The following is a 27,951-nucleotide window of genomic DNA, read 5'->3' on the forward strand; positions in this document are numbered from 1 at the left end:
TCAATGAATCAATAAAATTCTTTAACAGAAAGGATGATTTGGACAAACTTTTTAGAGCGAATATACATTAACTTGCTATAAGGTAAGGTTTGTATAACAAGAAACAAATATAAATAATCTGGTCAGGGGGCAGACTAAACAAGAAGGAAAAAAATGAGATTAAATCATTTGTGCAAGTTCTCACTCTTCCTTCATTTAGGAATATTCTCTGTTTTACTAAGCAAGTCCTTGAGAGTAATAGGCAAAAAGGATTGTTTGACTACTTATAAATGCTGGTGTTAACAGAAGTGGAAATAAATTCAAAGTTGCTTTTCTAGGAAGAAGTTGTCCATAACACAATTAGTTCTCAAGAGATGCATCACAGTCCTCCAGGTAGTCTTTTTTCATTTAAATTGGGCACTTGAACATCTCTGACCTGGGTGTCAGGATTTTCCTGCTGACCACAAAATTATAAGAGGTGGCATCACCAGCATGCTTTCCCACCCAGACAACAGAGAGAATAAGGTATTATATAGAGACTTGGTTTCAACAAGGATGTGAATTGTGCTGCATTTAAATTTTCAAAGGAACAGTGACAGAATAAATTATATTCTTTTTAAGAGAGCGCGTCAAAACAATCCAGAGATGATAATGAAATCCACAGAGGTGCCTCTGGATCACTGTCAACATTTGAGTAATATTTTCAGGATCTGAAGATCTTCCAAAACCATTTTCATCATCAGTTTTTTCCCCCTCTTCAACGACTATCCAATACAAAATCTTGACAATTACTCAAGTCCGTGCTCTTGTCACCAAATAATAGAGGATGAAGAAGACAACGATCAGTCCAGCAGAGACGTAGCAAAGAAGTTTACGATTGTCTCTTCCCGACCGGGTCATAGTGGAGAAACGCTTCACACTCCCCGTCAGAAGGCCTGTCACACTCATGAAATCGGAATCCTAATGCAAAGAGTAGAAATAATAAGCTATTTAGAAGACATTGCTTACTGAAAGAAGCAACATGATTATATATACATATGGCATATTTCAGTGAGAGAAATATATTTAACTCAGTTAATTGAATTCCAATTTAATACTGTTAATATTTAAAAAGAAAACCCAAACAAATGCAGACACATGTGCTCAGATCCCACACCAGCAAAATACACTAGTGAAATTCAAGATTTGACCTTGTCAATAACAATTTTAAATGACTTTACTGCGTGCATATTTTGATCTCATTTATCCTTGCGATAACCCAGTGAGAAAATAAGACTTCTACGTGATCATTATAACATGTGGTAGTCTGTGCAAGGTCCACACAAGGTTTGCACACTTGTTCATTCAGGTACTTCTTGCATAAGAAATTCAGAATATTTGACACGAACCTTACTGCATGAAATAGTTTCACAACATATTTGCCATTAGATACCAGATCACTGAACACCAGTTTCTCAGGGAATCACTACCAACAGAAGACCAACAAGTTTGGTCCTTCTTGGAAAGGAAAAAAAGATACGTGTGCATGAGCATGTTCCAGAAGTACAATGGCAGGCTAAAACACATTAACTCTCTGGAACAGAGCGACTTACACCAATAGACTTGTGGGTGATTTCTTCTCTGTACAGAAATATGTTTCAATACAAACTAATTGTCCTGTCTGCTCATGCTGAGCTTCGTCAGTAATTCTTAAGGAGTGCAAACAGTTGCTTACCATGCCATCCAAGTAGTGATTTTGATCCTCAGCATCTTTGTCAATGTCCAGTGCAAGCTATTGAAAACACAGAATGAAGCAGTTATTGACACCTAGACAACTTTCAGAAAGAACTAGTAAAACTGCAAACAAGAATATCATTTGCTCCTGAGCAATTCTCTGTATATTACTACAAGGGGGGTGGGGACAAAAACAAAAACCCTCAAAGACCAAAGTCTTCTGGAGAGCAAGACAGCAATCAAAGAGCAAGGGCTCATCCAGACTTCCTTTTTGCCCAAATACCATAAATTTCCATTTGTTCCAATTCAGCATGAAAGAGCAAGTTTTTGATGGGAAAGCGCAGGGGCAAAATAAAGAAAACATGTTCAGTGATGACATTTCAAAGCACAGCCCTGTGCCTAGAAAGCACAGGGCAAAAGGTAGGTGTGAATGCCCCAGGTAAAGTAAGTAATCTACAAACCGATTTTAGCCGGGTGACTTTGGAGGCTAGGTTTTCGGTCATACGCTTGTTTTCCACATCTAACATATCATCCACAGCATTGGCATTCTGACCTGAAATGAAGATAAAATAATTATGCCACTTAGTGCAGCTAAAACATAACAGCTGTTAAAACAAAAGGTAGTATGGTAAAATGTGTGGTTATTTTGAAGACCTTCCCCATGCTCACTCCAAAGCCTATTTTCACCATCACAGGGCACAGCAGGCTCCCCACTTGCTAGTGTGGGATGTTACCCCACACTGCATGCTCTGCGTGGGGGGAAGAGTTCATTCCACCACCACAACAGAAAGCCACACTGGCAAAGCACGGGCAAAACAGCTGCCACCTCCTTGCCCGTCACCCAACTACAGAAGACACAGGAGCCCCGAGCAGGGGGGAAGGTGGCAACTGTGACCTGGGGAGGATCAGAATGCCTCCTTTGTTCCCCGTCCCTCACCCCCAGCACAGGCCACGGAGGTCCTGAGGCAGCGCGACGAGCCGGAGCAACGGCGCCCCCAGCCCCGTTCTCCTGAGGAAAGGCAGCGCCGCCGCCGCCACCACCTGCTCCCGCTCCGGCGCCCCCTCGCCAGCCTCTTCCGCGATCTCACCTCGCCCCCAGTCCGCCATGGCCGCTTCCTGCCTTCGTGTCCCGCTCCGCCCACAGAGAGCAGGAGGAGGAGCAGCGGCGGCGGGGAAGGCTCGGCTAGCCGAGGAAACTCCCCCCTCGGCCGCAGCGTCCCCTCCTGTCGGCCCTCCCCTCGGCTAGAGAGGGAGGTGGCCTCAGGCTGCTCTTGCGGAGGCTGGGGCGGGGGGGCGCGGTGCAATGGGAGCGGAGGCCTTGTCCTCGGCTGCCGCTGCAACGCCTGCTCTTCCCTCCCTCAGGAGAGCGGCCTCGTCGCCCTTGTTATTCGGGAACGACTTGGATGGTCCGCGGCCTCGGGCAGGATCGCCACGTAAGGGGCCCGCTCTGGCTTCTAGTGGGCTGCGACAAAGGCTCGTTGGCTGAATTCCTGTCACACAGGTGTTAAAAGGGCAAGAAGTCGTTTAGAGGAAAAGGTGGCACTCCTTCCTCGCCCTTTTTTCCTGAGCAGTGCAGGTCTATAAGATTATTTATTCTTCCAAGTGAGCCTTGGGGCGTTTGGAAAACCAAATGCTAAAGTGTGACATTTTTATGCCACCACGCTCATACCTTCCAGGTTTCGTGCAGTTTGAAAGCACGTCAAAGTGCAAGTAGATAAATAGGTACCGCTCAGGTGGGAAGGTAAACAGCGTTTCCATGTGCTGCTTTGGTTCGCTTAGTCATGCTGGCCACATCGCCGGCTCCCTCAGCCAGTAAAGCGAGATGAGCGCCGCAACCCCAGAGTCATCCACGACTGGACCTAATGGTCAGGGGTCCCTATACCTAATAGCTTACAGAAACTTTTTTGTGTATGTAAACAATTTATGAGTATGTTAGTTCTTCCAGTTCATCTAATTTCTTCATGTGTTTTTCTTCAGGTTAAATATACCGGACACTAATTTTCTTGTACTGGATACAAGAAAATTACCAAGAACTGGTATATAACTCCAAAAGAATAATTGGTAATTAAGGCTGGCATCCTGCATGCAAGTTGCTTAAGTTCCTTTGAAGGGAATGGGATTCTGGCTGAAAGCCCAAATACATTTATAAGGGGCAAGTCCAGTCTTGTCCAGAAGCACTTACCAACACACCAGGAGCAAGGATGATTTTCATATTGAGGGGCCAGATAACTTTGTGTTGTGATGGCTTACAGTGTAATCGCATGCAGAGTTGGTGCACCTACGGTAATTATTCATAAAATAACACAGCAGCAAGATGTTTACTTGCTCTGCTTGCATGTGCTCAAAGACATTTATTTGATAAAATGAGCAGTTTCTTTATTAGAAAGGCAGCCTGCAACTATTTTAAATAAATAAATGTTTAGGTAAAGATAACGGTGAAGGACCCCTGGGCAGTTAAGTCCAGTTGAATTCGACTATGGGGTGTGATGCTCATCTCTGCTTTCAGGCTGAAGGATCCGGCGTTTGTCTGCAGACAGCTTTCCCAGGTCATGTGGCAAGCATGACTAAACCGCTTCTGGCGCACAGAAGACCATGATGAGTGCCAGAGTGTATCTACTTGTGCTGGTGTGCTTTCAAACTGCTAGGTTGGCAGGAGCGGGACAAAGGGGAGTTACTCAGAGGTAAATCCCTTGTGGAACTGAAGTTAGTGAACTCATTCAAGAAAGTAGTCTAAAATGACATGTTAACTGACCGGAACACGATTGAGGGTGTGTGGTTTATATGTTTAAAGACAGTGCTTACATACTGTAGATAGGAACAGATAATATGGATTACTTTTCCCTTAGTGTAATAATCATAGAGAGAGGCATAGGCACAAACTCCTAGAGGCCAAGGGGTATTCAGCCACCCCAATAAAATATTTGAGGGGGCCAGCCCTCAAATGGTGTGCATGCACTGCATCATGTGATTGATTATGGGGTGCAGGGCTTACCTCCCCCCCCCCACAATATTTTATACAAGTTGCCCCCTGGAGCGAGGGTAGTTAAATATTGGTACAATTGACTTTTTATGCTTATACATAGAAGAGTGATACATTTAAGTGTTTGTCTAGAATCTAGATCAATATTTATGTAGAACAATGATGTAGCATTTATTCCTACCTCATTAATCTATGTCATTATTTATTAAATTTCTACCCCAGCCTTCATCTCAAAGGGATCCAGGGTGACAAACGCCAAAATCTTAAAACAATAATAGTAAGAGGATACACAAGCTTCTGTAAGTACCATTACAGAAGATTAAAGTATTATCTATCTAGTTAGTGAAGAATCAAAGTAGGACTTTGAAATAACAAGCTGGGTTAAGGGTTTCCATAAGTCTGTTATCTCCAAGAGTAAAACAAAATCCAGGTGATTTCTTTTTTACCCTTTGGATATCCAATCTGTGGATGCTGGTTTGCCATTTCTGACTGCTGCCTGGGGAGCAAAGCCAAGAGTTGACTGTAGCCAATCATCTGCTCCGTGCCATGATTTCTCACTTCCCGTATGGTTTTGCATTCACCATTTCCCATCAGCCTGAAGACAGTTACTGAAAGGGGTGGAATTCCCAAGAGACCTGTTCTTTCTCTTCTACAGTCTCTGGATGAGCAGCCCAGCATTGTGGTTCCCCACTGCGCCCTCTGTTTTCTGCTAGCAGGATTTCCAGCAGAATGACAACAAAGCCGCTGCCTGCTCTTGAAAACTGCATTTGGTAGAGTTGGGGGAAGGAGGGAGAGTTGCTGTTTTCAGGAAATGAAGCAGGAAGTCTGATCGAAAACTGCACACACAAAAGGCAGCTTAACTAAAAAGAAGGTAACATTTCCCCCTCACCCTCTGATTAGTTTGGTTTTTAAATTTCTGAATTCAGGTTAGTAGGACTAGCTAGGCATGAATTTATAGTGAAAATGTTTTTTTTGCTCTTTAAAAAAAAGAAAAAAAAATGGATATATAAACAATATTATTTTAAACCATTTTGGAGTCTGTCATGTAGCTTGCATGTTGGATGACAGGCTGGGATATAGGTTAATGGGATATTTTCCATTTCCCCCAGCTTGTGAATATTTTCCAGAGGGATGTGGATGGCAGTAGGCTTTGATGGAGTTTAAATGATTAACATAATCTATGTATATATGGCTTGCCTAAACAGAAACAGGTCTGACTTCAGCTTTACATTTTCATTCATATACAAAGGTTTGCATATTCTGTTTGATGCTGATCTTTTTTTCCAGTGTGTGCACAGGAAATGGGTGAAAAATAAACTGATATGGCTGTTTCTAAATTACAAAATCCTTGCATGTGTGTGGACCTGTAGTGGAAGTGCTAACTACAATCATTGTAGCAAGTACTGCCAGATGTTTCCTATTTCAAGGTATATACCTTATTAAAAATGCTTTGCTTTTGTTTCAGATTATCACAAGTCTATATAAGATAAAGGAAGTGATCTGTTTCGCAAGCTGTTACAAGCTAACTCATACAATCAGTTGAGCTATTGGCCTCATTCTTTGATAAACTTTCACTTGTTGACAATGCTTGATGTCAAAAAACTGTTATGCAGTTAAGAGCTAATTTATGCAATGCTTCTATATTTTCCTTTTTAGTTCCCTTAGAAAATGGGTTACACCTTATGGCAAAAGATGGTCTGAATTATTTGTTGTAAACACAAAACTCATGTTGCCACTCCATTGCAAACCTTCCTAATAGGAGTTGAATAACAGTATGCCAAATCGCAATTTGTACTTGAAACAAATGGTCCCAGTTTGGGACAAATGGCCCCAGACAAATCCACCAGGGTGCTTGGAGAAATCAGGGGACAATTTTATTGTTAGAGAACTGTCATAAAACTTTTTGTACAGTGTTTAAAAGAGAATACACGATAACATACAAGCCCACATTCCCCACAAGATTTCAGGGATTTAGCAACAGAGACCTTGATCCAGCTCCAGTTGCGAGGAACTAGTTGTGTGATTGGCCCTGGGTGGGGACGTGCATTAACTATGTGTACAGAAGGCTGTTTATTTTCATGCAGTTTGTTTCTAATACTCTGGTTATGTTTACATCTCAGTCTCCACACATACATACCCCACTGTTCCAATGCCTGTAGCTCTGAGAGCTGATTAAATTTTGTATAAAAGACAGCTGAATTCTTATGAGATGAGGCATTTATGGATCCAAGAATGGTGGTGCTGTGCCAGAATTGACAATGCCTGCCTGTATCTGGTCATAAATATATAGCATCGTATCTCTTAGTTCTTTATTTGGATGTTGTTCTGTGCCATACTCTTTGCTGGTTTGCAAAGAATTCATAGCAAGTATTTAATTATGTCCATGTAAGCTGTAGCTCACAGCAATTTCACACTTTGTGGCAGCTGGGTAGTGTTTTCCTCAGTACACATGTAAAGTGTGAAGGTCAGGCACCTCTAAAAATGAGACGTGACTCTTAGATAGTACAACTCATGGCATTCTGGGAATGTTATCAGGCTTCTGTAATTCTGGCTTGCACATAATTTGCAACTTGCAGGAAGAGACATATATCATCATGATTAGCATTTTAGTTTAGAAGGCCAGGATGGATTCTGTAATGTAAATGGAATGCACTTGATTATAAGGCTGAGCACTCTCAAGATGGGACAGGCATGGACTTCTTGTTGCCTCTCCCAGCTTGTGTGCATGGCCTGCTGATCTCCCTCACCCTGTCACTGTGTGCTGACATCATGTGCTGTGATTAGAAAGACTACTGGAGGGAAACAAACATGGCCACACATCCTTTAAACAGTTGCCATGTTTGTTACTCTGTGGTAATTGAATGCAGATGATACATTTAACCAGGTACATGCATTTGGATCTAATGGGAGTCAATTTAAAAGGTACTCAGATCTGTGGAAACCTGACAAATGATTTTGCCACCTTAACCTAGATGGGTGTGTGTGTGTGTGTGTGTGTTTGCCTGCCTATATTGTGCTATGTACATTTTTTAAATATATCACTGGGATGGTTCTAGGTTTTTCTGTGCTGTAACAGAAACCAGGACAGTTGGAGGAGGGAGGCTATTTCAGGGAGCTGCAGCATCCCTTCTGAGGTAATCCTCAGACTGGGGGAGGGGGAGGCTTTTGTAGGTGCTTTGCTGGGAGGGCATTTTTTAAAAGCTGCAAAGCTCAGTGAGGGAAGAGGATTAGTGTGAGAGAGCGAGTGAGCTGCTGGCTGGTTTTACTAGGATCATCCATCTGCTCTGTGCTTTGGGCATATTGAAGTGGGCAGTCTCACTTTGCTTTCCTCATCTCCTCCTCAGCTGTGTGATTAGGGCCCTGCGCATCTGTAATTATCCAGCCAGACTGCAAAGCCGCTTGCCACACTTTACAGCACTCCAGGCCACCTCCACACTGTGGAGCAATGGCGCTCCGGACTGTGCTAGAGACTGTCGAAAGTGGGGAGCAAGATACTATTCTCAAGGTGCTGCAGATCTACAACCAGGAGGTGAGTATTCATTGGAAATTGTTTGGCTGATGTCAGTCGGAAGATCAGCTGGAGAATCTGTGCTGGTGCTTTGGTGCCGTTCCCCATAAGCTGCCTTCAGTTTTATCTGCCTGCATTGCTTCAACAAAATGTTGTTAACCACTGCAAGCAAGTATCTTTTTGCCTTTGCAAAGAGTAGGTCTTTTGCATATTGATTGTTTGTGACTGCACTCTCCCTTTTTTCCTGTATGTAATGGGGAGCTTGTGCTGCTTTCGCCAGAGTCAGACGTGTTGGAAAAATCGATGTTAGCAATGAAGGACGGATTTTGGAGAGCAGAAGGGAAAGGAGGAGCTTTATGTGGCAAACAGATGTGTGGTATTAACAAACAGGCAGCCCCAGGAGGAGCTGTATGTGGAATAGAACTACTGTGCGGTGTGCAATTTTAGATAATTAAAAAAATCTCTTAATGAAGGGATTGCCATAGATATGGCATTTGAAAACTGATGGGGAAGAGAGGAAAAACAATGAACATGGTGAGAACAAGCAGTCTAAGGCACTAACCATTAGATTTGTTTCAAAATGACACAAGAACCAGGTACTTCAATGATAATCATATCTGAGAACTTGGAATCAAGCTCCTGTGAATGTGTCATTAATTTACAGGCAGTTGCATCAGGAATACTTTTGGTTTACATATCTATGTGACTCCCCTTGTGGTAGACCTTCAAATTAGGTGGGAAATAAGCAAAGCTGCACATTTTATATGTAGCATAAATGGTATTTCCTCAGAGGAAAAATAAATGAGTTGGCAAACTGCATGTATTTATTTGCATATGAAATCGTCTTACACTGTGTCAGATCATTGGTCTTTAATCCAGCATTTGTTTACTTCAGCTCACAACGAGGCCTCGACCAGAGGTCTTTCCAAGTCCTGACCTGAGATGCTTTTTAATTAGAGATGCTGGGAAATGAACCTGGGAACTTTTGCATTAAGAGCTTGTGCTCCACTGCTGAGCCTTCCCCTTGTTTTGCTGTGCAAAGATTCCAGCTGTAGCAATGACAACATGAATAAAGCAGAGACTGGTAGATAAAATATCAGCTTCATTAGCAGAGAAAAAGGTTCAAACCTTTAGAACTCCATTCAGGATATATGTGTATGTACTGTATGTATGCATTTGTAGGCGATTTTGGATAGAGAAAATCAATATTCTACCAGGAAGTTTAGAGAACAAGAGCTTTGTAAACAGAAAGGCCACCTTTTGGTGTTTCTCCATCAGTGTTTGGAAGAGCGACTGCCATTCTCTGAGCACCCAGAAATGCTTCACTGTGGTCTCTCAGTATGGAAATAGTTTAATGCTGAGATATTTTAAGAATTCACGAGAGGGAACTCCATAAGAGGAAGCACAGCAGATAAAGCAAAAGTCATGCTTACCAAAAACTTCTTAGTTTTTACCAAAAAAAATTCTTAGGCATGGTGACAGAAGAATATAAAAGCTATACACCTAACAGTGACATTTGTGCTCCACTTCTCAGCTGTCATTGCCAAGCAGCTACCAGTGAATCGAGTGCAGCTAGTAGGCTTATTCAACAACTGAGGGAACAATTATGTGAATTTCATTTTTCTTTTTCCTAATGATGTTTGCATATAAATCAGACAGTATATGAAGCAGCAGCAAAGGCTATAGAACTTTATTTCTTCGACACGAGTGATCTCTGTTTGATGTTGAGAAGGAATACTTGGGAGAATATGAAACCAGAACCAAGATATTGCTAGGAGTTTTTGAACGGTAGTGTGGGAAACCCATGAGATCCTTGGAAACTTATTAGGAATCCTGTAATCAGAAGATCAAGAATGGTGGGCAAGCTTTCCTGAAGAATGGCTTGCCCACCATTGCTGATCTTCCATTGCAATGTAAAGCTGAAGGGATACATTAGTGTGCTCTAGAGTGTGTTTTTAATTCCCACAGGGCAATGATGAGATCCAGTAGGCTGTCTTAGAGCACTGCATGAATGGACTGCCCATCTTAGGACATGCATCATAATATTCTACGTTGTAGGGGTTTCCCTTCAGCAAAGTTAACATGGGTTTCCCTGAAAGTAGAAAATTTGAAAACTACAGTCATAATCAACATGGCTACTCAGGTGGTAATAGGCCATTCTTCCTGTATCTCTCCCTCCTCCTTACCCCAGCAAAACAAGATGGTACAAAATATGGTTTAGTTCTTTGTCTGCAATAGCAAACGGTGTATGATTCAATGGGCAGGGCTGTATTTCAGAGAAGCTTGCCCATCATTACCAATACAGAGGTACCTAAGGTTGCAAACACCTCGGGTTACAAACACTTTGGGTTACAGACTCTACTAACCCGGAAGTAGTACAGTAGTACCTCGGGTTAAGAACTTTGCCCCAGGATGAGAACAGAAATCGCACACCGGTGGCACAGTGGCAGTGGGACTGCAGGAGGCCCCATTAGCTAAAGTGGTACCTCAGGTTAAGAACAGTTTCAGGTTAAGAACGGACCTCTGGAATGAACCTCCGGAACGAATTAAGTTCATAACCAGAGGTACCACTGTATTCTCATTGATAATGTTGTTCTTCATCCTCCCCCCCCCCCAATATCTTCCCACGTGGAATGTGAGCCACTCTGAGGACTCCAGTCCAAAAGTGAAATACATATCTAATAAATTAAAACTATTGTAGATCCCTTGATAGGTTTTCAAGGAACCTCAGAGTACCATAGAACAGAGTTTCAGAAACCATTGCTGCTGCTAATAAAACATATTGCAAGATCTGAAGCATAAGGCCTCCTGATCATTAAAGAAATCCTCTTCATACAGCCAAAATGCATTGTTAAATCATTCCTAAATTTGGAATCTTAGTATTCCATTTCATTTCTATATGATAGGATTGAGAGAGGTGAACATGATTTTGGAATGTGCATAGATGAGTGTGAACAAGACCTGTCAACAGTGATTTGCCTGTGTCTGTTTGAGAATCATCTTCATATATAGCAAAAGTGAATTTGCTAAAAAAAAAAATACATTGTGATTATGAAATGTTTACATAGTAGTGTAAAATTAAAAAAGAATCTAGAAGACTTTAAAAAGCAAATGGACTCGAATTTTGGGTCCTTATTTACAATTTCCCATGTGTTCTTCCTTCAGGAAAGCTGGCTGGGCTGTGTGAACTGTCTTGTACTGAGGATTGCCCTTGAATGTAGTAATCTTTTGAGTGGTAGTTGACAATTCAGGTTAGAGCCCTGTGTGCTCCCCTACCACTTCATTGTGGAAAAAATGTCACTATCTACCCTCACTTAAAATGATTGTAAGGTTATCTCAGGACAGTTAATTTCAGTAGAACAAGATGTGGAGAGTGTAGGACTGCATTAAAGATTTTAGATTCATACAGTGTAAATGGAAGAAAAAAACCATAGTGGTATGAGATGAAGCTGTCTACCTGCCTTACCATAACAATTAATCTTTTGCTGATGTTTGGATGTCTCGGTATCCTGGTACCTCAAGACTGAATAGGTATGCTTTGAAATGACCCAATGAATTTAATTCAAAGTTTCCAACTTTTTAAGTATGTATAGCATACTTTAAAAATGGACTCTAGATATTTTCAGTGCCCAGTGTCTCTAATTCTGTGTAGGATTTAATGTGACTGGTCACGCCTAACATGATAGGTTCTGTACATTCTAGTTTATTAAGCTCCTTATAATGAAACAAATCATGTAACATACTTTTGAACATTATGATCAGTAGTGGCTAGCTAGGGATTTGCATAAGTGACATATATACACATTCCAAAAACAAAAACTTGGACCATAACTAGGCTTGTTTGTGGGAGCATCCCTTGAGCAGAGTTCCTCTTTTGCTGGCAGGAGCATCTCATGAATGGGCAATGGAACTTTCCTCACTTTCCCCCTGCAGTCCCTTATGCCTTACAAAATCTGCTCTAGAAGGTTGGAAGACTCTCCAGAGAAGCATGAGAGAGAGTGCAGGGGGTTGCAGCAGGAAGGGAGAATTAGAGAAAACTGCCTCTTCCATCTTCCATGTTGCAGACTCATAAGAATTTTTACTCAAATAGAAATTGGCTACAATAATATATTGAAACTTCTTGTTCCAAAGTCAAGAGAAACTAATTAGATTGTCATTTTCTCGTGAAGACATCAGAATGGAGAACCGGTTTTTTTGTGTTGTTCAAATGAGCACATCCTCAGTGGCTTCAAAGGGCTTTCCAGATGCAAGTACTTTAAGGACTGCACCCCAAAGTTGCTTTGTTCTGCGTCTTATATTACTTCAGAATTGCATCCTATGTATCTTTTGACGTTTTCTTCAGCATAGCCTTATATGAAACAGTAGAATTGTTCAGAGCTGCACAGTTTCCTTATACAGTGGTACCTCAGGTTAAGTACTTAATTCGTTCCAGAGGTCTGTTCTTAACCTGAAATTGTTCTTAACCTGAAGCACCACTTTAGCTAATGGGGCCTCCTGCTGCCGCCACACCGCTGGAACACGATTTCTGTTCTCATCCTGAAGCAAAGTTCTTAACCCGAGGTACTATTTCTGGGTTAGCGGAGTCTGTAACCTGAAGCGTCTGTAACTTGAGGTACCACTGTATCATAGCTTTCATATGCTCCTCAGTATGAATTTATCAGTTTCTTGCTTAACTTCACTGCTTTATAGTGTTCACTGGAGTTGCATGCTGTAGGACTAGGTGTTCAGAAGAAATCAGTTGATTATCACTTGCTTTAAAATTCCTTTCGCGCTTTTAGAGTAAGTTTATTTTCCTAGTACATATCTGTTGTCTCTGTTTCATTCTCAGAAATCACAGTGTTTCACCTTTGAAGATGAGGAACAGGAAGAAAGGAGGGTAAGTACTTATTTACTTATTTTGCTTACTCCATCAGGATCACTGAGGCTGTGAGATGGTGGCTTGCCCTAGACATTGAAAGCACGGAATTCCTCCTACATGCATGGAAGCTTTTCCTTCTGAACAAAAGTGTCTAGTTCAAAAGCATGCTTCATGTATATTATGGTCCTCAAGAAGTATGAAATCATGCTGGTAGCAGCTAGAGGGTGGCTGATGGTGCTGCCTCATAAAACCACATGCTGGGTAAGAAGCAGAGTACAATTTGATAGCGAGGCACCTGTTGCATCCAGGTCCCATTTCTTTTGTTAACCCCCCCCCCCCAAGTCTTAGAGCCGTGAGATGAGTAGCAAATAATCTACTTTGACTAGTGGTTGTGTGATGTGCTTATACAGAAAGGCCTTTCTAGGAGGAGGCACAGTCACAATAAATAATGGGAGCTCAGTTCCCTCATGAAGTTTCCTTGATGAGGCAGCAGTGCTAAGCCAATTACATCAAACCATAAGTCCTGTAAAGCTGTAGTGTTTGTGATCCTTCTATGTCAACATTTCTGTTTATATAGGTCTAAAAGGTCTATTTAAAATAATATAGTTAACTTTTATTTAACTGTTAAAATAATATGAACAATTACTAATGATAAGTATAACCAATCTTATTAATACTATTATGATAGATAGGTAAGTATTTGATTATTAAATATTTATTTAACTATTTTAGATAATAAAAAGTACCGTTGCTGTTTTTAACTGGCAGTTTTATTGACATGTTTTTTACCTGCTTGCTTTATAGGTAGTATTTTATGTGTATGGGATTATTTTATCTTGTATTTTTATTTTACTTGATATTGGGCAACTTGGGCGTCATTATGTGGAAAGGCATGATATAAATGTAATAAATAGGGTCATACATTGGCAGGCACATTTTCAGTACGTGCACCAGCCAGTATAATTTTATCTGTTCAAGGAAGCTTCCTTGAGTTTTACTGCATAGCCAAATTGCAGAAAGAAAAGGGGGATCAAGATGTAACTGCATATAGTGACTATGCAGATATTTTTATTGCATTCACTTTCAGGGCAGAAAGCTACTGTGACTTGTTCTCTTCTCCCACCCCACCCCGCAGCTGTTTTTAGTTTCTCTTCTCTGGATTTGAACTCTGACAGAAATAAGCCACCATTCTTTGAGGAGAACAGTAGTTATTTGCATTAACAGCCCTGCTCACTAGCATCAGTTAAAAAGGCATTTAAACAAGTGTTTGCTGATAATGCTCCAAAAATAGATACACCTCTGTACCTTTACTGAATTTGGATTAAATTGGCCCATAGTCTGCAGAAAGGGACGCAGGTGGCGCTGTGGGTTAAACCACAGAGCCTAGGGCTTGCCGATCAGAAGGTCGGCTGTTAGAAGCCCTCGCGATGGGTTGAGCTCCTGTTGCTTGGTCCCTGCTCCTGCAAGCCTAGCAGTTCGAAAGCACATCAAAGTGCAAGTAGATAAATAGGTACCGCTCCAGCAGGAAGGTAAACGGCGTTTCCGTGCGCTGCTGTGGTTCACCAGAAGCGGCTTAGTCATGCTGGCCACATGACCTGGAAGCTGTACGCTGGCTCCCTTAGCCAGTAAAGCGAGATGAGCGCCGCAACCCCAGAGTTGTCCGCGACTGGACCTAATGGTCAGGGTCCCTTTACCTTACGTGCTGCAGAACAAAAGGATACAAAGAGAAGACGAGAGAGAGAGAGAGAGAGAGAGAGAGAGAGAGAGAGAACCTATGAAACTACAAATGTGCCTGTTTTTAAATACTGTATCTGTTTTCACTGAAGCTCCACCATGGCACTCCTCCATTCACTTTTGCATCATTTTGCTGCTTTATTGTGGCCTGCAGAAAGCAAAGAACTACATATCACTAAAACCAATGAGGGTGTGTGTATAGAAAGTGGAATCCTCTTAAGGATCATTTTTAAACCTGCTTTTTTAAACTTGCTCATTAATGACCTAGAGTTAGAATTTTGCTGACAACACCAGAGGTTTTGTCATTAAAATTGCAAATGCAGTTGCTGCTGCTGCTGTTTTTATTATTAAGTTTTTAACCTGCCCAATATAAGCAAGTGTAGAGCAGTGCACATTTGGGCAAAAAAAGCCTCATTTATTTTAACAATATTTATTTATTTAAAAATTATAAACTGTTCTACATTCAAATAATAAGTGGTACAGTATATTAACATGTGTCACAGATGTACTAATGGGGTCCAAACTGGCAGTGACTGACCAAGAAGGATATGGCCCGAGGCACTGGATGGATTGTGCAGGTTTGAGGTACAACGTAGCTCGTTGAACCTGTGCAATCCACTAGCGCAGACATAATTTTCTTTCTTCACATAGACGTTTATTGCTTCACTACTCGTTTTCTTCTCCCATCCCCCACCTCTGTAATGCTTCAGAAACTGGCTGCGCTTCTGATCAAGTTTCTGGAGAGGGTGCTGCAGCCATCCTGCCAGGTCACCTGTTTGGAAAGCATACGGATCCTGTCCCGAGACAAAAGCTGCCTTGGCCCTTTCACAACCATGGAAGGCCTGAAGACGCTGGCCAGGCACGCGGGGATTGATTATGCAGAAGAGCAGATTCTGGAGGTTCCAGACCTTGAAGTGATCCTGGAGGCACTCAAGTGTCTCTGCAACATTGTCTTCAGCAGTCCCCGGGCTCAGGAGCTGACCTCCGAAGCCCGGTTCGTGGTGGGCCTCACAGACCGCATCAAACTCTACAACGAGAGAAACCTCCCGCACGATATAAAGTTCTTTGACTTGCGCCTTCTCTTCTTGCTGACGGCACTGAGGGTGGACATCCGACAGCAGCTTGCGCAGGAACTCCGGGGTATCGGTCTGATGACAGATACCTTGGAACTCACCCTGGGAGTCAAGTGGCTAGACCCTCACGAGGTAGCTGCTGAGGGGAACCCTTCTGCTCCTTTACCTCGGCAGGAGGTGGAGCGTGCCATGGAGATCCTGAAAGTGCTCTTCAATATCACATTTGACACCAGCAAGAGGGAGGTAGATGAGGTAAGATACTCAGAGGGAGCTTTTGGTAGCTCAATTTTGTGATATGTTTCTGTTTTTATGTACCCGTTTTTTTCATCCATGATTCCTGTGCTTATAGACACTATTTAAGAAAGGTAGGGGGCAGGTGCCTGACTTAGTTCACCCCACCCCCCTGCATTTGTTCTGTGGGAGCACCTATATATTTGGTCAATTCTGCTCATGCCCACTGGCTGACTCTTGTTATAAACAGGCCTATTTATCAACATACAAAAGCACAAATTCCTGCACACTCAAAGCCAATTAAAAAGAAAGGCTAAATGAATGAAAACATTCATTTCTAAAATTATGTTGTGTTTGCTTCCACAGTCCTGTTCTAAAACATGGTAAAATCAGATATCTTACAATCTGGTGGAATCTATTTTTCAGCAATGCATGGCAACTCAAGAAAGAAAGCCTAGCATTGTGGGTGTTGAGGTGTAAGCAGCAGTGTTGGCAAGGTACTGCCAGTGTCGTGTTTACTAACTAAATCAGGATGAAAACCTAGCAGATCAAGCTATTTAAAATATCCAGAGTCTCTCTCACTTTCTGGATTAGTAATGAACTGTGAGCTCAGGGAGACCTGTGAAGGATATAATTTCTGGGTGTCTATTTTATACTATTTATTTATTTCATCAAATTTATATACTGCTTGATTGTAGAAATCCTCAACAAAATTACTTTGGTTTTATGTATTCTACTCTGATATTTTATGATGTGAGTTTATAAACCTTTAAAAATATAAATAAATGAAACATGAAGCAGCAGAAGAGAGGGTAAAGTGTGGCAGAAGAAATATGTATACCTCTGTAGGGAAACGATATTTGCATCTGGAGTTCTGAATTAAGAAAATATTCCAGATTCAGCAACCAGACAATCCAAATTCCATGACTGGATTTTTTTTTTAAAAAATTGCAATTTGCCGTGTTTGTGTATGTATGAATTAATTTAATTTAACCGTTATATTCTTGCTGCCTAATTTAATTGTTGTTTTGCATAATTTTACATTGTGGGGAAAGAGGAGGAAGAAAGCAGCTTAGACAAAATTGTGGGAGCATAATCAAGACACCCAGAGAGAAGGATAAGGGGTCAAGGGAAGAAATAAATGCTGAATGAAGGAGTCTCGTACTACTTCATTCAGCCCTACTTTGGTTACTATGCCCACATTTCTCCACAAAATGGTGCCAGGAACTCTGTTAAGGGCTGTATTCTGAGCAGGGTAATTCAGCTACGCACATTTTTAGTTTCCTTGGGTACAGTTTTTCTTTGGACTAGAATTACATTCCATTTTGAGAATGTACTATAAAGCATAGCTTTTTGCAACCAACAGACTGTGCACAAGAGAGATGTGTTCCTTTCTCATAATCAGGCTTTTCATTGTGTTTTGGGGCCAGGAAGATGCTGCTCTGTACCGACGCCTGGGTGCCCTCCTCCGTCACTGCCTGATGATTTCAGCAGATGGTGAAGATCGGACAGAAGAATTTCACAGGTGATTATCCTGGTGAAAAACTTGGATTGGCTGGGAAAACAAAAAACATCATGACCGCCATACAGCTTGGGTATTCAAGAATCTTGGGGTCAGGTCAATTTGACACAGTTAGTACCTAAGAACTTTAGTTGCTGATACTGATTGATATAGTGCTACCTGCACTTCTGTACGGGGGGGTGGGGGCGGGGGAGCGTGCCACACCGGGTACTATTTGGAGGATGAGTGCCATTGTGGCTGCCCCCAGGGACACGCAACCCTGGGATGTGCACCACGCCCCCGCAGGCAACGCGCCACGCCCCCGGGACACGCACCAGCAATGCCCACGCCTGTTCTCCGTTCCAGGGGCTGCCACATGTTGCTTCGCCACTGGCTACTGGTGGTTGTTGTTGTTGATGATGATATAGTACATGGCACTTTATAAAGAATTAGTTTGATATAATCTAAAAATGGACATCAGAAAACAGCAAAGGAAGGGAAGAGAAAATTGAGGCAGTACATGGGAGAAGTAAATTCTATTGTTAAATGTTCTCAGGAGTGTTTATAGTCTTGCCACGATGCCAAGGCAAGGATAGTTTTGGGTCTTGTTCCCGTGGTGCTTGAAAATGGAAATAAACTAGATTTTTGTCAGCTTTAAACAACAAAACAAAATGGTTCCTTGTTGATGTGGAGGCTACTTCCTTTGCATATTTTGTCTTGCATTGCATGTTCAGCCACACAGTCAACCTTCTGGGCAATCTGCCTCTCAAGTGTCTGGATGTCCTGCTGGCCCCCAAGGTGCATCCGGGCTCGCTTGAATATATGGGAGTCAATATGGATGCTGTCAATGTTCTGCTGGATTTCCTTGACCGACGTCTTGACAGGGTGGGTGAAAAGTTCCTCATTGCCTCACACCCACATTTACTTCAGGTTCTTTTCATGCAGGCAATGAAATACACTGTAATATTTCTTAGAGAGGAAGGGGGAACTACAGAGTGTTACAGGTTTTGGTGCGTACCCTGAATTTCTTATACCATAAAGTTTCATCTGAGAAAAGGGATGGGTTATAAGGTATATCTACTCCATGGGTGGAGCCAGGATTTATTTTTTGTGGGGGGAGAGACTTTATGTTGGGGGTCGGGACAGAACAGATATATCTGCAATGCAATTGGTCAGTTAGTTAAGTATTTCTATTTATTTATTTACTTCATTGGGGAGGGCAGCTGCCCCCCTCACCTCTCTGGCTATGCCTATGATCTACTCCAGGCATCCCCAACCTGCGGCCCTCCAGATGTTTTGGCCTACAACTCCCATGTTCCCTAGCTAACAGGACCAGTGGTCAGGGATGATGGGAATTGTAGTCCAAAACATCTGGAGGGCCGAAGGTTGGGGGTGCCTGATCTACTCTGATGATTCATTATGTTGCCTGCAGCTGAGCTGCCATTTACCTGCTCTGTTTCAGAGAAAGGAAACTAGTGTTTTTAGATCCTTCCATAAAAAAATTTGTACTCTGGTGTATTTTTTCCCTACATGGGAAACAACATGGCTGTGATTATTATTACCACCTTCTTTTTTGTGGGCTCTTCTATAGGGTCACAAGCTTAAGGAGAGCCTGACCCCTGTGCTGAACTTGCTGACTGAGAGTGCTCGAGCCCATCGGCAGACCAGGAAATTCCTTAAAGCTAAGGTACTGTATTTAAATTACATAGGATCCTAAGCAATAATGCTTCCATTGATCCAGCAAAAATGTAAGGCAAGTCCCACCCATGCCATCATTCTGGAAATATATACTGTAGAAATACTGAAATTGTCACCTAAGGTTGTGTGTGATCCTATCGTTTTGAAAAATGCTTTGAATCCCTTGCTATGAGTGTGAGTGGGCATGTGTCTGCCTAATGTAAAAGTGGCAAAAGTCACCATGATGGTTTCTGCAAAGATGTAGTGGCACTTTTGGAGCAATATTTACAGGGCCTTATGAAAACCAACGTAATAGGAAGGCCTTTTAAAATAACTCTTCCCTTTCCATGGGATTGCAGGTACTCCCTCCACTGCGGGATGTGAAAAATAGACCGGAGGTGGGGAACTTGTTGAGAAATAAGCTTGTGCGCCTCATGACTCACATTGACACTGATGTCAAGCACTGTGCTGCGGAATTCCTCTTTGTTCTCTGCAAGGAGAGTGGTGTGTGCCTTTCCATGTTCTATTTCATCTAGTGAAGGTTGTCTTGTAACATTGTATGTCTGACATTGTATGTTACAATGTCTTGTAACATTGACTGTCTGAAAACGCAGTTGAGTGAATAGACTGATCCATCCAACTTCGTAACTGCTGAAAGATTCATAGCACTGGGGTAGACAGACAGAATATGTTTTAATGGTGGCTTGGCTGCTAAGAGCTGAGGCAATTCACTTATGAGTCATAAGGCAAAATTACATATTGCCTGGGTAAGGGTGGAATGAAACAGAACCAAATAATTCACCCTAAACATTCACTGACTAGAGATACACTTAGGAAAGAAAAATATTTGTTGTAAAAAGGGAGGGAATTCCAAACTTAAGCTTTGATAGCCACATACTTACATATTCTCTCTCAAGTTCAATCAAAGGGCCTCACTTCACAATTAAATCACTCTTTTTGCTGAATGTTAGGACAATGGCAACAGTTTTCCCTATTTTTCCTTTGCAAAGTGACTGTTTCCCTCCAAATACATGCACCAGCCCATAGATGCCTACAACCAGTCCCATATGACATTTCACACATTTCTTCTAGTGTGGATATTATATTTGCTTGAGGTAAAAGCAATACAAATATCTTTAACGGTCAAAGAAGCTGGGTTCCCTGCTGCTACAGGGGTAAGGGGATTCCCTGGGCCTATACAGCAGGTGGAGAGTGAGAAGCAAATGAGGTGAAGTAAAGCAGCTCTGAATGTGACTTACAGACTTGAGAGGCTTGCAAGAAATCATTCCTTGAAAGGTGGTCCGATAAGCAAGAGTCGGTTTTATGATCATTTGAATTCAGCAGTCTTTTCCAGATTGTTTTTGTAGCAGCAGAAGAATATGACCCTTTTGCCTTTATTTTCCTCAACAGTGTCACGGTTTGTGAAGTACACGGGATATGGGAATGCTGCGGGGCTCCTGGCAGCCCGAGGCCTCATGACAGGAGGTCGGACAGAAGGAGAATACTCTGAGGATGAAGACACTGATACAGAGGAATACAAGGAGGCAAAACCCAAGTATGGACCCCCTTGTATGCATTGCTTCCTTAAGTATTGCCTTTTCTTCTGCTTTTGGCACAAGTCCTTTTCTTGTTAACTTTTCCTCACTCAACCCATTACTCATTTTTTTCTTTCCAACGTTCTTATTGGCATGATGTTCATTTCCCTGTGTTTAATACTGTGGTTATCTGCTTCCATGCCTAATGGCCTTATTCACTGCCTGCCACGTCTTCACAGTTGCATGTCTACACCAACAGCTTTCCCCTATAATCTGCTGCAGAGAATCACAAACCTTTGTTTTGAACTCCATTTATAGGTGGCTGTATGTACGAAAGCTTCTCTGTCATGAAAGAGGTTCTGACTCCTCCCCACTCCCATTTATCTTGGTTGCTTTCTCTCTTCCTATCCCTTGTCCCGTTCCTCCCATCCCCTTCATTAGCAGATGATTCTCCCTTCCATTCCAAATATATACAGAATTTCCATCATTCACGATTAAATCCATCTTGCGGATTTCTTTGGTTAACTGTTTTATTAGCACAAACTTCACAATCCCATGTCAATGTTCTTTCCTTCTGCTACCTCTTCCCATTTGCCCCTGCTCATCAGTTATATTGTGATACATGTGAATGCATTTGCACATATAGAAAATTTATTAAAGTAGGGACTATTGCAATTCAGAAGAGGGAGAAGTGAACATTACTGGGAAAGGGGTGAAGATTAGAACCTGGACAATGAGAGGGATAAGATTGAACTGAACTGAGTCAAGAGTGCTATTCTGGACACTTTGGGGATAGAGACACAAAAGCACTTTGTATTCTCATGTAAAAGGTGTATGTCTGTGATAGGCATGTGAATTATAGCACTAGATTGCTGGGCTTCTAACCTCCTCTTCCCCTGCTTCCATGATAACCAGTGCAAATGGGGATCAAAACTGGCATGCATGTCAGTAGGTGGATTGCCACTTGCCCTAGCAAGAATCCTGTGCCATTTTCAATTTTTTAGTAGTATTTGGTCTTTGGTAGCATGTAGTGTTGAAGAATGTTTGCTACATCTCTGGTACAGTCAACAGTCATTAAGCCAGTGGTCAATATATCTGCCTTTTAAATGAACATGCTTCTGCCTTCTTTCTGTGTGTTGTTGTTTTGACTGACTCGTACAGCATTAACCCTATAACGGGACGTGTGGAGGAGAAGCTTCCCAACCCAATGGAGGGGATGACAGATGAGCAGAAAGAGGTTGAAGCAATGAAACTGGTGAACATGTTTGACAAACTCTCAAGGTACCACGAGATAGATTTATCTGGAAGTGGGTCAGCAGTTTGAAGAGCAGGCTAAAAGAGGTCAACCACTTAAAATCAAAGGTTCTGAAATTCCAAGCTCATTTTCACTTCAAACGAATAATTTCTGAATTGTTGACTTACATTTGACCTCTTTTATCCTCCAAATCATTGGACTGTCTTAGATTGTGAGCTCCTAGGAAAGAGGACTATTAACATCGAGAAAGGCCATTGAAAACAGGCATGAGCCTGTTAGGTAGCACAGGATATCAATATGATTTTGTCCATTAAGCCATTATGTGTTAACAGTCACTGAATGGGAATGAAGTGGAACCAACTGTCTGAAAGAATCAAAGGAGTGAAGTACTGCCCTGCCATCAGTGGTGGATGATGGGGTAGCATTGCTCTCTTGGTTTCCCAATGCTGTGCATCACTGTGAGTTACTAAAAGGTGGGAGGGGGGCATGGCAGCAGGGAGCTCAGCACAGTGTGGGTGCCAATCCATGCACTGTGTCAAGCTCCCTGTTGCCTTTCCCTCCTCTCTCATGGTAACCAACAGCTACACCGGATTTCCATCATTTGGTGACAGTAGGGCTTTTCTCAATGGCTTCAAATGTGGTTGCTGGAATGAAATAGTGTGCTTCTCATATTTTAAAAAGCATTTAGACTGTTTTGAAACTGCTAGTGGACTAGGAGAATTACCGTATTTTTCGCCCTATAGGATGCACCGGCCCATAGGACGCACCTAGTTTTTTGGGGGGGAAATCAAGGAAATTTTTTTTATTCCCCCCCCCAGGTTTGTGCAGCCATCCCCAAGCTAGAAGAGGGAGACGGAGCGCTCCGTCTCCCTCTTCTGCCTTCAGGGACAGCCTCTCTAGCCTCCGTGGGGCAGCGGCTTGCCCCGCTGTTCCCCGAGCTTGTGGGGCTGGCGATGGGGAGAAGCAAGCTTGCATCTCCCCCCCCCCCCGCCGGCTTCCAGATCAGGTCGGGGAATAGCGGGGTGGTGGCGCTCCACCTCCCTGCTATCCCCCGAGCTGGTGGGGCTGGCGATGGGGAGAAGCAAGCTTGCTTCTCCCTCCCGCCAGCCTCCAGATCAGGTCAGGGAATAGCAAGGTGGCGGCGCTCCGCCTCCCCGCTATCCCCCGAGCTTGTGGGGCTGGCGGGGGGGGGGAAGCAAGCTTGCTTATCTCCCCCGCCAGCCTCCAGACCAGGTCGGGGAATAGCAGGGTGGCGGCGCTCCGCCTCCCCGCCATCCCCCGAGCTTGTGGGCTGCAGGCTGCTGCCCGCAAGCCTTGCGAGCCCGCGGGACCTCCCGCCGGGTTTGCAAGACTTGCGGATAGCTTCCTGAAGCCTGGAGAGCGAGAGGGGTCGGTACGCACCGACCCCTCTCGCTCTCCAGGCTTCAGCGAAAGCCTGCATTCGCCCCATAGGACACACACACATTTCCCCTTCATTTTTGGAGGGGAAAAAGTGCGTCCTATAGGGCGAAAAATACGGTATATTGAGCTTAGTGGCAAGCAATAGGAAGGCAATGACAGGTGACATACCAAAAGGGTGCTGGTATTCTGGCCTTTTGACTACTGGAACTAGAGTAGCAGGGCATGGAAAATGTTGACCATATATCTTTTCTTTTTTTTAAGAATAATTTTTTATTAACCAACCAATCACATCAAATCAAACCAAATTACATAAATTCCAAATTACACAGCCGAATTTTAAATTTTTGTTGGGGGTACCCATATTTCAAGTTCTGAAGGGGGTCCAATCAACTTCTTGCTTCTTACTGCTGTTTTAATGTCCACAAATCTAACCTTATGATGTTCACAGTACTATCCAGTCCTTTCTTATTGTTTTTCCACATCTCTTGTTGTTGTTTTCATATATTTTTCCTTTCTCTTTGTGACCTCTGATAGTCTCCACAAGCTGGTTAGACAGTTTGTAATCCTGCGTGTATATTATTTTTTTTATCCAGTAGCCATATCCAGACGTTTTCCATGTAACATCACTTCCATACATCAAAACAGTCTTAGCGTCATTAATCTTCACCAATCTGCCTCCTTTCTCAAAACCTCTGAGGAGATGCAGGAATGCAGTCTGAAAACAAGTCCGTTCCTTCTCTCGGCTATAAATCCTTTGGCAAGATGGCGACTCCGAATTAATTGCTGCGCCATTCCAAAAGCTCTTATTGCTTCTCGATCTCCATAAAGCATACTTTTGGTTAAAGTTTATCTCCACACAGACCTTAATCATCCTGCTTGGGTCAGTTCAACCGACAATTCTAATGAGGAGGGGTTCTTGTAAATCACATAGAAGGAAAGTAAAAAAAGGTCCCCCCCCATTCAGTCCCGTTGTCAACATACCCAGCCTTTGGTGTATCTTCATCGTAAAATATTCCTGTTTCTCCAACCCGTCGTCTTCTTTCGCAGAGATCACTTAAATTAGCAGACTTCACTCCCCTTCTTCACTTGAAATATGTGCATTTGCTTCTTTTATAATTAATTATTTCAAATTGCTGCAGCTAGTGCGCGATCAGAGACAGCGTCCAGGAGAGCCGAGGGCCACACGGGGGCATTCTGCCTAGGGCCCTCACCCCCTTCTTTCGAATTAGGGGGTGATTTATGGGCACAGCAGGCAAGGGCAGTGTTCCCCATTTCCTTGGGGCAACAAGGGAGGCTGCCTACTCCCATAACAGCCTCTTAATTACCCCGTGTGGGTCGGAGAGATGGTATTGTCGGCCATCTTCCAATGCGCCCCCTGGTGGCCCCCCATGTTGACCATATATCATTAAGTTTCTTCCTCAACAATGAGGATTGGAAATATTTGTTTTAATATTAAAGCAGAAATTTTCTAGAATCTTGAGGGGGAAGTGGAACCCAAAATCAGTGCTCTAGGTGGTGGTTCATCTGTGCTGGAAGATGAACACCTTGGATAAACTGGGTGTGATGACTGGAAATAATGGAAATCTGCACCCTGGGGGATTGCACACCACTTACCTTCACTATACATTTGAATGTCATCTCCACAAAGTTCATTCTGCAAGCTATGTAGTGATAACTCTGGCTAGCTGCTAGTAGGAAGTACTATTGCAAAGGCAGATGGCAGCTAATGCCACCCATTCTCCTTCCCAGCAGGCATTCACTCTACAGTAGTTGTTCATACATCATTTAAGAGTAGTGCGGGCAGGAGTCCAGGATCTACCTAAGGAGTTCAAATGACATCTTGCTGAGCAGCCGTCAGTCTATTTATGCAGATGCCCCATGTTTCCAGTGTGCATTAGACAGACAGAAATGCTAGTCTGAGCATTTCATTAATGGTATTTCCACTACAATGTCACTTTCTTTTGCTGCTGACGTGGCCTAATCAGAAGGACCCCTGAGGCATTTTCCAGCTAGATTAGCGGAGAAATATTCTGGAGCAATCACTTCCTGGGTTTCCAGTGTAATTTTAGCATTGTTACAAACTTGCATTTGGACCTTAACTTCTCTGAAAATCACACCCTTATACTTTTCCAGGATGTGTCATGAAGGTTCAGAAAGGCTGATAATTAGCATTTGGTGCATGGCTAATGTGCCCTTTAACTAGGGATGAAGCCAAAAATAGAGCTCCAGTGCACCGTAAAATGAAGGAAAAGCCTTCATTAGCAAGCTAGTCTCCACATTTCCCACTGAGTTTCAAACAAAAAATATTTTTCCTTTCAGTGGAAATGGTTCATCATATAAATTGATTTCAGTCAGAATGTAGGCGAGCATGAAAATACTGCTTTCTGGCTAAAAATGGAGAGTACATCCTCTCTACCCAAGAAATCTAAACAACACTCTTAGATCTGACACACTGATTATACAGTATTTCATTTACATTTGATTAAATGGGATTAAGAAATCTACATTCTGATTGGATTCATTTGTTGTTGCTTAGTAGTTTCTCCTGAAGAATATTTATGACTGAAAAATGTTCTTCATATTTGGAATCCACTGACCAAGTTCCCTTGATGGACTAAAAGGGCCCTAGGAGATAGAAAAGCAGTGGAAAAGTCATTCCACTTGATCCTTAAAGGTAGCTCAGTGACTGAGCACATGTTTTGCCAATGGCACCATTCAGTTACTACAATCTCCAATCTGAAAAGAAATCTGCCTAACAACCTGATGATCTGTAGATTGTTGGGTTACTGTAGATTGTCATATAAAACCAGTAGTAATTGAATCTCATCCGAAAGCTTCAAATTCTCTTCTAGAAATGTTAATAGAGCAACATCTGTAGTTGAGCAAATAGCATTTGTCCATGGTGTGAGTATTTATATTCTGGATGTGAGCAAAGCAATGCCAGCGCACGTACCAGATGCCAAACTGAGGGAGGGTTGGGGCTGTTTTTACTGGTGGTGGTATGTGTGGCTATTTTATACTATTTCTGCTAGGATCAACAAATGAATTACATTTCTCAAAGTGGGTATACTACTGGTGTGTCCTTAATGTAGGCTTTCCCTTGATGGTTTCTCTAAGAATGTTATCATGAGGAGCCCCTCTCTGACTGTGCTATTTCTCCTTTCCATTGCAGACAACGAGTCATCCAACCAATGGGGGTCAATCCAGATGGCAATTTAACCTCTCTCAATGTAACCTCCTTGGAGGATGCTGTCCATCAGATATCTGAGGAGAGGTTATCATCTGACTCTGACTTGGAATTGGACTGAAAAAACATTTCCTGTTCCTCAAAAACCTATGGACCCTCTATTCTCTCTCTGTAACAGGTGCTGTATCAGGAGACCAGTCCCAAGAAAAGACTTCCCATGGGATGGATCTCCACCGCCCAGAGTGGTATAACATCTGTTTCTTCTCTAGCTCTATAACACTCCTACCTTAGAGAGCTCTTTACAGCTTAGCTCTTTTGATCTGTTTTCCCTCTGTGTCCACAAGATTATTACACTCCGATTCCCGGGATTTTTGAGCAGAAATTTCATGGAGGGAAGGGCAATCTCTTATTATATCAAGGAGGTTTAGTAGCACTTAAGGGTGCTGTGAGTGCACTGCAGTTACTTGTATGGGACTAAAATGTGATACACACAGGTGATATATATGTGTGTGCGTGTGCGCGCGTGCATTGATACTTGTGCAAAGCACATAATGCAGCAACCATACAGCGTGGTGGTGTTTAAAACACACAGATACTCTTGGCAAATGTAAATGTCTATTTGCATACACGACTGGGGCATATTATAGAAATTTGTGAACAATGAGAAGCCTGCATTTTTTTACATGTGAAATGCAAGAAAGCATATTCCTGGAGGCATATAAGTGCAATGTGTGTGGCAATCGGTCACATTTTTAGGCAGTTCCTTTAAGACACATTACATGTGTATGGAAACATGCAGGTAAGGAAACGTGCATTGTTGAAATAGTATGTATATGTGTGGTATGTGTCCATTATCTGAGATAATGTGCAAAACTCTGAGATATCCTTTGCTCACAGCGACATTAATGTTTGCGTTTGCTGATAATTTGGGGCCAGGAGGCCTCTAACCCCCACTATAACCTTGACACCATGTTCCTCTTTCTACCATGTTTAGTTTCTGGACTACTCTCACTCTCTGTGCTCTTCAGACAAAAGGCCAATTGCTTAACCGCACTCTAAATCTGCTTCAGTTCCCCTATATCCATAGCACTCTGCATTCATCCTGTTAGTACCTTCATCCTGATCATAGGCTTTTCTGTTTAAAAATAGCAGCCCCCATCTCCTACTTTGTTTCCAACTTTGCCAACAGTTTCTGAACTTAGCACAAATATAAAGATTTTCACTAGAATAAATGAAGCCTTCAGATAACAATATGCGTGCATCTGTTGATTATTTGGGTGATTGTATCTGAGCAATTAGAAATTACATTTCTTGGCAAT

At 42.5% G+C, this 27,951-nt stretch overlaps 2 protein-coding genes across 6 annotated transcripts; one reads left to right on the forward strand and one right to left on the reverse strand.

Annotated features, from left to right (window-relative positions):
- Positions 1 to 2,901, reverse strand: BET1L (Bet1 golgi vesicular membrane trafficking protein like). Its single transcript, XM_083626150.1, has 4 exons — positions 2,781 to 2,901; positions 2,154 to 2,245; positions 1,694 to 1,750; positions 1 to 939 (listed from the first exon to the last, which is right to left on the reverse strand). The coding sequence occupies exons 1-4, from the start codon at positions 2,797 to 2,799 to the stop codon at positions 772 to 774; spliced, it is 336 nt and encodes a 111-aa protein (XP_083482276.1). The 5' UTR covers positions 2,800 to 2,901; the 3' UTR covers positions 1 to 771.
- On the forward strand, positions 2,855 to 27,883 carry RIC8A (RIC8 guanine nucleotide exchange factor A). 5 transcript variants are annotated; one of them, XM_083613167.1, is made up of 13 exons: positions 2,855 to 2,965; positions 3,055 to 3,125; positions 5,328 to 5,543; positions 8,017 to 8,201; positions 13,009 to 13,056; positions 15,483 to 16,097; positions 17,507 to 17,601; positions 18,312 to 18,462; positions 19,169 to 19,264; positions 19,614 to 19,758; positions 20,665 to 20,809; positions 21,951 to 22,070; positions 26,618 to 27,883. In XM_083613167.1, the coding sequence occupies exons 4-13, from the start codon at positions 8,118 to 8,120 to the stop codon at positions 26,751 to 26,753; spliced, it is 1,635 nt and encodes a 544-aa protein (XP_083469293.1). In that variant the 5' UTR covers positions 2,855 to 2,965; positions 3,055 to 3,125; positions 5,328 to 5,543; positions 8,017 to 8,117; the 3' UTR covers positions 26,754 to 27,883. The 5 variants fall into 5 exon arrangements, with proteins under 5 accessions (XP_083469293.1, XP_083469294.1, XP_083469296.1 ...); XM_083613168.1 differs by lacking the exon at positions 2,855 to 2,965 and adding an exon at positions 6,138 to 6,210 and having other exon boundaries at positions 2,992 to 3,125; XM_083613170.1 differs by lacking the exons at positions 2,855 to 2,965; positions 8,017 to 8,201 and having other exon boundaries at positions 2,994 to 3,125.
- The last annotated feature ends 68 nt before the right edge of the window (positions 27,884 to 27,951 follow it).

Source organism: Podarcis filfolensis (genome assembly GCF_964270895.1).
Source record: "Podarcis filfolensis genome assembly, chromosome: 1".
NCBI lineage: Eukaryota > Metazoa > Chordata > Lepidosauria > Squamata > Lacertidae > Podarcis > Podarcis filfolensis.

Coding starts and splice junctions, on each gene's coding strand:
- BET1L (XM_083626150.1), bottom strand. Junction 1,751..2,153: donor AAGTCACCCGGCTAAAATCG/GTTTGTAGATTA, acceptor TGTTTTCAATAG/CTTGCACTGGACATTGACAA. Junction 940..1,693: donor ATCACTACTTGGATGGCATG/GTAAGCAACTGT, acceptor TCTTTGCATTAG/GATTCCGATTTCATGAGTGT.
- RIC8A (XM_083613167.1), top strand. CDS start 8,118: ATGGCGCTCCGGACTGTGCTAGAGACTGTCGAAAGTGGGGAGCAAGAT. Junction 18,463..19,168: donor TTGACCGACGTCTTGACAGG/GTGGGTGAAAAG, acceptor GCTCTTCTATAG/GGTCACAAGCTTAAGGAGAG. Junction 20,810..21,950: donor TACAAGGAGGCAAAACCCAA/GTATGGACCCCC, acceptor TGACTCGTACAG/CATTAACCCTATAACGGGAC.